We start from the raw sequence: 9,736 nt of genomic DNA, 5'->3' as shown, positions 1-9,736 counted from the left end.
ACAATCGCAACAACAAATGACTTTGACTAAAAAAGTGTTTTACAGGGAGGAGGATTTGACAAAATGAAATAAAGAGAACAGAGATATTTAATGGCGTCATTGAACCTACCTCCAGACTTACTTTGTGATTTAATAAAATAAACTGCTTCAGCTGCTGTTAATAGGATATTTTCTTACTTGCAGCTGAAAGCTTCCTAACTGGTACCCTCTCTACCTGAGTAGGAAGCTGCTCCTGGATAGTGAGAGTCTGTTCCCCGCCTCCAACTCCTTACCTCCTAGTCCTTTTTCAATGTGGTCTACCTCCCGCCCTCACCGGCCCCCCAGAAAGAGCTCATGCCAATGGTGCCAATGAGACTGTGGTCTAACCTCAGAGGCACTTCTCAGCCCTTAATCTTACCTGACATCTCTTATCTTTGGACACAGTTTGCCATCCTCTCGTCAAAATGTTCTCTTCCCTTGGCTTTCATGACACCTCAGTTTGTACCGAAATATACACCTGCTTTTTTTTTTTTTGTTAAATGCTTGACCTGGTCTATAAATGCCACAAAGGCAGGGACCATGTCTGTTCATTGCTTTTCTAGTGCCTGGCCTGTCGGAAGTACTCAAAGAACACTTGTAGACTAACAAATACTTCAGTGAGGAAAGCAATTACTCAGAGAACTTTAAATACAGGAAAGGCTTGAGTAGATGATCACGTAGTCTGTTCTTGGCTGGCAGCAGGGCTGGGAAAAGCAGGTCTTCCGGCTTTCTGTCCAGTAACTGTTTTACCACCCTGTCCCTCCTATGCTTCATGGCATGCTGATACTTCCAAAGTGTACACCTGGAGAAAATATAATTAAGTAATGTGTTAGCCTTTTATAATTCATAAAGTAGCTTCTATAAACTACTGAACTATTCTGGAGACTCATTAATGGCAGACAGATAAGCAAAGGCAGGATCAGTTTGACTTATATATGATGGTTCATCAGGAGAAGAGTTTGATTTGATTTGGGGCTCTTGGCTTTTATGAGGCTTTGGCTAAAGGATGCTATTTGTACAGCTGAAACTTTCTTCCTCTCACAGATGCTTTGTTTCCTTATGTCAATCTTTCTGTGCAGTTCAAACATGCACAAAGTCCTCTCAGTAATATTCCAGAATCTGTTTGCTATTTAATGGGCCATAAAGCATACTTAAAAGTGGGTTTATCTGTCGCCTTTCCCATCAGAAAAGGAGTAAAACATAGATTAGAGGTGAACACCAGCAACCTAACAACATCCATCAATGTTTTGTTGACTAGAAAGTGTTTTTGCAGTTCTAAGAAGCTTTCCTAGCTCAAGGGAAGAAAGCACCCATCAGCCACTATCACATTCTTGAGAACACTCGTTCCTAAACCATAGACATGGGCTTCTGCACATCAGTAAAGAGTACTTTCAAGCATGCTGGTTCTTTGCTCTTCATGGCTGACCCTAATCCTGGCCCCATTCCTGTGAGGCCTCTCTCAGTGCCTGGCCCACTCTCCAGCAGCTGGAGGTTTTAGGGAGGCTCTTTTGAGTCAAGGTGTTCACCTAACAACCGGCTGATAGGCCATTGGGAACTGAAAGCTTCAGAAACTGGTCTTTCTCTCAGGGCCTCTCCCCTTGTCAGGGGTTCTTGCTACCCCAAGACTTCTCTTACATCTTTTCTTCATCTTTTCAGCTTCAGCTTTCAGGGATCATCGGCTTATGCTCCGATGTTTCACAGTTCAAATTCCCATGGGATGAAGTCTGGCTAAGTGGTCTCGTAGGTCACTGGTCAGCCTGTGCATTGGCTGATGCGAAACCTCGCACCTAGGCCAGGTCCACCGGCTGGGTGGGCACGGGATGCCAGGGTGACTTAATAGCACCCAACAAACCACAAAAGATGGAATGAGCACAACTTCTTAGGGAAATTAGGAAGCACATGTCTTTTACACTATGGGTAGTACTTTTTTAATATTCATCTAAATTCTCTAGGATTTTTATTGATCTGTTCTAGTTATATTAATTGGAGGACATGAATTCAATGTTGTACTTTCATTATTGATTACTGTACCAAAAAACCTGGAATTGTCTATGTTGCAGAAAAGGAATCCAGAGATGGTAAATAAGTATCTTAATGGTTGTAGGACTACAGAGAGGCAGAGAGTAAGAAATGGGATCTCCCAGGCAAAGGCTTTAACCAGCACCTAATAAGAGATAGTGGATATGGAGGGTTTTTTTTTAATTGAGGTATAATTGATTTATAACATTGTATTAGTAAAGATTCAATATTTATACACTGTGAAATGATCCCACCAGTCTAGTTACCAACCATCACCATATAAAGTTATATTTTTTTCTTGTGATGAGAACTCTTAAGATTTACTCTCTTAACTTTGAAATATTCTGTGCTATATTAGCTATATTCACCATGATACATATATCCCCAAGGCATATTTGTACCTGGAAGTTTGTACCTTTTTGACCCCCTTCATCCATTCTGCCCACCCACCAACGACCCTCCACTCTGGCAACCACCAATTTGTTCTCTGTATCTGAGTTTTGTAATGTTTGTTCATTTTGTTTCTTAGATTCTGCGTGTAAGTGAAATCATATGGTATTTTTCTTTCTCTAATTTCACCTAGTAGAATGCCCTCTAGTTCCACCCACATTGTCACAAATGGCAAGATTTGTGAATTCATGTTAAATACGCAGAAATGGAGTTGCTGGATCAGACAACAGTTCTATTTTTACTTTTTTGAGGAACCTCCATACTGTTTTCCATAGTGGCTGTACCAAGATAATATTCTTGACAATTAGGAAATTATCAAGATTATCAAATTTTGTTACCAAGATTTCCCTCTTTTCTCAAACAAAAAGCTATACTAAAGAGAAATGAATGGCCTATTGGAGTTCTAATATATGATTGCTTTAATCAAACATTTTAAATGTATACTTGGCACCTTTGTAAAACTTACAAGTTAAGAAATTATTTTACAATTCTGTAATTACATTTTATGTTTCACATTCAACTTTAATACTTAGGAAAGACTCAATAAATGTTCAACAAACGTGTATATAACAAATTGTAAGTGATAAGCCACCTTTTATAAAAAGATCTGATTTGTTCAGTCAACTAAATTCAATTTTGAAAAATTTAGCAGGAATTATTTCTAAATACATCTTTTTTTCTTGCTGTACACAGTGCTAAGGGCAATCCTGTCAGCTCTTAAGCTCTTGTTTGAGCTGCTTTGTCAAATGCTCTGTGAAAGGATATTCAGAGCGGCACATGTGATGTCAACTTGCATTAATTCTTTCCCAAAGAGAGGTGTTCAGTATTCAAACTGTGTTTTTACTGGCACAATCTATGTTTCAGCTTCATTTCAGAAAGCTCTATAAGCGCTGCTTCCTTTGGAAGACTATTCTTTTTTGCAATTACTCTTCTAAAACAACCTTTGAAAGGCCAATAATGATGCCCCATAATACCGCTTGCAGGGAATTCATTAAGAAAATAAGTATTTCAGAGAATTGAATAAAAATTCATGTATCAATATTAAATTTTACTATTTTCATTGTAGATATATTATAAAAAATTAAAATTATCCCTTATTCAACTACTGTTTCCCAATGAAACAAATCCATCAATAGTACTACTTTAGTTTTTATGTAAAACAATTTGTTTTCAGGTACAAGAACCATAAGCATATATTCCTAAAATTATACAATGTCCTCTAATTCAGTTATAGTAGTGATTGTATATTAGTGAACACCTAAATGTTTTGAGTTTTACAAACAATATAGGTTAATAAAAACATTCATTTCAAATGTCTTCGTTTGAAAGAACAACGTAAATCACTAATCCATTATTCTCTCTTGCTGAGGAAAGAATTGAGAAAGGTTTTATTAAGATCATAAATCTAGATTTTGAGGATTTTGAACTGAATTCTTGGTTTCTTGTATTCTCCCAAAGATCAGTTATGGTGTTTGGCAGAGTCACAGAGCTAACATAATTCAGTTGCCTGCTGAAGGTCTTTTTCAAATGTTATCCTTTCCACTTTTCTTCCGAAGCCGGTTTCTGGTTGGTTCCGTCAACACCAAGGGTTCCTGTATGACGCTTGCTGTGTAATTTTTGCCCAACAGCTCAACTTCCACCTGCTGTCCTACTTTACTTAGCTCTACAGGGACATAGGCAAATGCCAGACTCTTCTGGATGCTATAACTGTAGCTTCCAGACGTTGTGTTGCCAACCACCTGAAAAACAAGAGCCAGCAATCCTCAGCATCTTGGCCACAGTTTTGTGCTGCTTCTCTCCAGATTCAAGTAGGTTCAACTTACAACCTGAAAGTCTTAGGGATTACCGTCTGTGGGGCTAACACTAGGAAGAAAACTTTACTTTTGAGAAGAGTAGGCTTGCAAATTATGAAAAATAATTCTCAAAATACCTATCAACAGCCTCGAACCTCTCAGTTTTAAATCACACTTTTTTTTTTTTTTAAGATTTTTATTTATTTAACAGAGAGAGAGAGCACAAGTAGGCAGAGCGGCAAACAGAGGGAGAGGGAGAAGCAGGCTCTCCGCCGAGCAGGGAGCCCGATGCGGGGCTCGATCCCAGTACCCTGGGATCATGACCTGAGCCGAAGGCAGCCGCTTAACCGACTGAGCCACCCAGGCGCCCCACACCTAGTTTTTTTTAATAGCTGGCACTATTTGGCTCAGTTTCATGCCAAGAGATCTGATAGGAGGAAGACTCAAATGTTTTCATTTTAAACTTTAGAAAAGAATTCTCTGCCATCATCCAACTAGCATGGCAATAATAGATACAAGGGGAAAAAATTCTAAAAATCCAAATGTAAATGTAGTCAACTGTTCCTGTTGGGATTGAGGACATGGCTGGCCAAAAGAGTGCTGAATTAAACTACTGATACATCAATAGTCAATGTGAAGCAAACATTCTATGAATACACAGCATTTAGCAATTCCTGGCAATTGGTAGGCACTTAATGTTAACCTCACCCTCTCTAGATCTACCATGTACAAAACATTTTGCTGGACATTCTAGAGCATGAATGAGGTTTGGTTCCTACCCTCAGGAGCGTCCAGCCTGCAAGTTGAGGAATTAATAGAGATACAAGAAAACAGAACCGAGAAGCCAAGGAAGTAACCATCATCAAGCAGGATTTGTTCTCCATTTGGAAGGGGGGTGGAATTAGGTAGGTGGAAAAGGAGGATGAAACTTTCCACGATGAGCGGAGACATGGAGTCAGGCATGAGCAATCAACATCAGCGAGGATAAAATGGAATCACATGGGATGGCAAACCACAGAAAAGTACTGAGCAAAGAAACAAAACCCAGGAGATGAAAACAAAGGCTTTACGCTGCAAAAATAAATAAATAAATAAATAATCTAATCAGGCTTCTTACAAAGATAAGAGGATGAGTCAAAACCAGATCTAAAGGAAAAGATGAAAGAGAAACAGTAAAATGGAAAAAAAAAAGTGATAGAAAGTGTCAGGTTAAAACACCATATTTAAAAATTGTAAAAGGAAGAGGCGCCTGGGTGGCTCAGTCGTTGAGCGTCTGCCTTTGGCTCAGGTCATGATCCCAGGGTTCTGGGATCAAGCCCCCATCGGGCTCCCTGCTCGGCAGGAAGCATGCTTCTCCCTCTCCCACTCCCCCTGCTTGTGTTCCCTCTCTCGCTGTCTTTCTCTGTCAAATAAATAAATAAAATCTTTAAAAATAAAATAAAATAAAAATAAAAATTGTAAAAGGAAGACAACAAAAGCAAAATATGATCTATAGCCCTACTCAGAATGGCTTCTCCTGGCCACACAACATTGCACTAGTCCTTACAGCCTTACCGTTTCATACAGCAAACCACTTGTAGCTGGTGCTCAAACACATTCATGGCCGGGAATCAGCCTGCTGGTCTTTCAGTCGCCTCAGCAAAGAGCCCACTACAGTCAACAGTCTTATTACAGCATTTTTCATCTTTAAGATGCTGACACATTTATGACATTAAATACAGACTCGTGGCTCTATAACCCCAGTTTGTAATTATCTCGTGGAAACCCCAAATCAGAAGCTCTCCATATCATTTCTGAACTTATTATGGGGAGAACTGGTTGATTAAAAGAATAAAAAACATGAATGTATTCATTAGTAAAAGCTTCTTTGGCAGATTATTAACTGCCAAGGTGTTGCTGAGAGAACGCATATGCTTTAAAATGGTTTTTCCTTCTTTTTTCTTTTTTTTAAGATTTTATTTATTTGAGAGAGAGAGAGAGCACAAGCAGGGCGAGCAGAGGGAGAGAGAGAGAGAAGCAGGTTCCCCGCTGAGCAGGGAGTCCGACACTGGGCTGAGTCCGGGGATTCTGGGATCATGACCTGAACTGAACGAAGGCAGATGCTTAACCAACTGAGCCACTCCGGTGCCCCTAAAATGGTTTTTTTCCTTTAGATCATTGTTAAGTAATATAAGGCAGGGATTTAGTTCAGGAAGGTTGGAGTTTTAATCACAGCTTTTGGAAGACTTTCTTGGTAACCTTGGTTTCACTCCCTAGTCTGTAAACCTGAGGTCTGGAGAGGTAACCTGATTTGCTTGGGCAAGCATCTTAAGAAAACAAGAGGCCACAGCAAGGCTCTAGGCTAAATCCCCTAACTCACTGGGTCAAAAACCTACCATCCCTCTTGAGAGATTGTGTGAACCATTTCCCCAGGCCTTCCCATCTCTTAAAATCCCAGCAGTGATTCATCTTGCAGTTACTGCTGCATGAGTAATGTAAAGAAATAGCAAATTTACTGTCCGAGTGCTATTTTTAGTGTATTTATTGAATGTGTTGCTTTCTGCTAGATTACTTTCGTTTCTCCTTTAATTTCTCTCTAATCCAATGCTGAGTAGCCCAGAGTATTTTTAGAAGTCCAGACTTTCCTTGGTATCTTACTACTAAATTTCTAAGGAAAGGTTTTCCCTAGCAACAATTTTATATCATTCTACCTTAAAATCTTCCAGATTCAATTAAATCCATTCCTTCTTTTTTTCTGTGAATCATAAAAACAACCTGTGCCCACCCTCTGCCTAGCAGCTTTTCATATTCTTCGTTAAACACTGACTTTCCTTTTACCAATATAAGCAATCCTCGTTTATGTTTAGCCTTTTCTTGTTCCTCTCTGTGAAAATTCAAGACCCCTCTGACTTAGGGGCGCTAACAGGGTAGATGGCCTTTGAAGGAGAGGATGTAATTTAAGTTGGATGATACATTGTATTTCTTTGGCTGTCCCTCTGTGCCTTTGTTTTTAAATAATAAAAAAAGACTGCTTTCTCAACTCTCCAAACTTCATTTCTACAAAACATCTTTTTTTTTGTAATTATAAAATATTTTTAATCAAGCTTGATGAATAAAATACACATGGCCATAATCAAGATTCTGGTCAAAATTAACCTATGACTGGGGCACCTGACTGGCTCAGTGGGTAGAGCATGCAACTCTTGATCTCGGGGTTTTAAGTTCAAGCCCCATGCTGGGTATAGAGATTACGTAAAAATAAAATCTTTAAAAAAAAATTTTTTTAATTAAAAAATAACATATGACTAAGATAAGTGACAAGACTAATTCTTTTGGATGCCTTACAAATGGACTCTTCCAGCCATTTTCAGAAAAATATTTAGCAATGGCAACATAATTGGGAAGAAAAAAAACAGGATTACCTAACTTGGAAGGACAACATTCATCCTAATGCATAAAGAATCTCATTACTATACAAGTCTGCAGTTGCTGAAGAGACAATTGCTTTAACTAGTTGCTAAGATTAGTGAAACTACTTACATTAGTTGCCTACATCCTTTATACAAAACACCTTCTTTAAAACTTCCCAACAGGGGCACCTGGATGGTACAGTCGGTTAAGCATCCGACGTTTGGTTTCAGCTCAGGTCATGATCTCAGGGTCATAGGGTCAAGCTCCCCGTCAAGCTCCACGCTCAGCATGGAGTCTGCTTAAGATTCTCTCTCTCCCTCTCCCTCTGCCCCTCCTGTTCATGCTGTCTCTCTGTCTCTCTAATAAATAAATAAAATCTTTTTAAAGAAAATAAAAAAATAAAACTTCCCAACAAAGCTGCTTTTATAACAGAGCCCTTTTCATACCCACCCTTATGCCTTGATTTTAAAAAATTAAGCCTTATTTAAAATCATAATCCCTCCTGGCTTCACTGCCCATCTCTCAATCGGACTTTTCTTTTCCTCAGGGCACTCAGCACCCTCAGATGTGCCATTTAGTGAGTATGTTCACTGGCTAGCTCTCTCTCCCCTGGAATGTCAGATCCATGGAGGCAGAGAAGCTCATCTGTTTTGTTCACTGCCACGTCCCCAGTGCCAAGCGTATCTCTACCACATAGTAGACAGATTTGTTGAATAACAAATTTGTACCTTATAAATTCGTACCTTATCCCTGGCAGTGAGAATATTTGCAAGAATAGAATACCAAATACCAAAGGCAGTACAAGTCCCAACGAAGTCAGGAAATAGGAGCAAAAACTATTTCCTATCATTCCAGAGTATAAAGAGGATCCAGAAGATTCATTTGCATGGTGAGAAGATGACCCTACTGAGCATCAAAGAGCAGACAAGCAGGTATCAGGAAATTCAAGGGTTATTTTTAAAGCCAGCTACAACTGGATTAACAGCTCTGTAAGCAGATGGCATCTGGGAGGAAAGATGAAAAATATAGCAGGTAAACTCAGCGCACTGATACAGAAAAGGAAATAAAATTCAAAAATGGAACTCGAGTTTTCAGCTCAACCCTCCCAGCTTTGAGATATAGTTGACATGTAATGTTGTGTAAGTTTAAGATACAAGTTTCCAGGATTTTAAACTTGCATTTGGGTGTCAGGTTTATACTGTGTTAATCAGGGTTGGTGTGGGTTTGCATAGAGAACACGATAACATAGGGGAGCCTGGGTGGCTCAGCTGGTTAAGCGTTGGACTCTTGATTTCAACTCAGGTTGTGACTCGGGGTCTTGAGATTGAGCCCTGTGTCAGGCTCCACACTCAGCGGAAGTCTGTTTGGGGATTCTCTCTCTCCCTCTGGCCCTGCCCACTCCTTTCCCCCTGCCTCGCACACTCTCATTCTCTGTCTCTCAAAAAAAAAAAAAAAAAAAAAAAAAAACACAACAGCATCATCGGTCATTCCATGGCCAAAACAGAAAGCCAGTGCAGGGGCTGGTGTGGACCATATTAGAAAGCTGGCTGAGAACGAGTGAAAAAATGAGAAACAGAAGAAAGAGGAGGTGGGGGAAATTTGATGACTAGGGGAAAAATTAATTAGAGGTGCAAAGAACCTAAGACATGATCTCATCATTTTGTAGATGAGAAAATGGAGGCCCAGAGAGGCTAAGATCAGGTCAAGCGAAGCAGCTAGTTAATGGCAGAGGTGATTATCACTGGCAATTGTGGGCAAATATGAAGTGTGAGGAAAAACCTATTAAGAAAAGAGGTCTGAACCAGACATTTAGAACAGAAAGGAGGAGGAGACAGTGAGGTAAGAGGCTCAAAGAGAATGAACTCAGCACAATTAAGGGTAAAGTGTTTAAGAAAGAGCTCGAAATCTGAGAAGAGTCTCTTAGCTTCATACGGTCTAATAACATCCACCTGCTTCTGGGATGTAGGACAACTGTGGGTCTTTAAGTGAAGAGAATACAGTGGGACATGAGCAGAGACAGAGAGGACAGTGAACTGGAGTATTCAGCGTGGCTTAGAAGGCAGGGT

The 9,736-nt window shown here is 39.7% G+C and overlaps 1 protein-coding gene across 2 annotated transcripts in view; it reads right to left on the bottom strand.

Annotated features, from left to right (window-relative positions):
• Positions 1-9,736, bottom strand: part of DMGDH (dimethylglycine dehydrogenase) — a 67,221-nt gene continuing 57,485 nt past the window's right edge. The window contains exon 16 of one of the 2 annotated variants that reach the window (XM_032404128.1): positions 1-820. In XM_032404128.1, coding sequence (XP_032260019.1) covers positions 782-820 — 39 coding nt within the window. In that variant the 3' untranslated portion in view covers positions 1-781. Of the gene's footprint in view, positions 821-2,821; positions 4,227-9,736 lie in introns of those variants that run through there. The other variant, XM_032404127.1, reaches the window with a different exon arrangement.

Source organism: Phoca vitulina, unplaced genomic scaffold, assembly GCF_004348235.1.
Source record: "Phoca vitulina isolate PV1807 unplaced genomic scaffold, GSC_HSeal_1.0 scaffold6, whole genome shotgun sequence".
In the NCBI taxonomy this organism is placed as follows: Eukaryota; Metazoa; Chordata; class Mammalia; order Carnivora; family Phocidae; genus Phoca; species Phoca vitulina.
The sequence above is the reverse complement of the archived record's forward strand: the minus strand, read 5'-3'. Positions and strand labels throughout refer to the sequence as shown.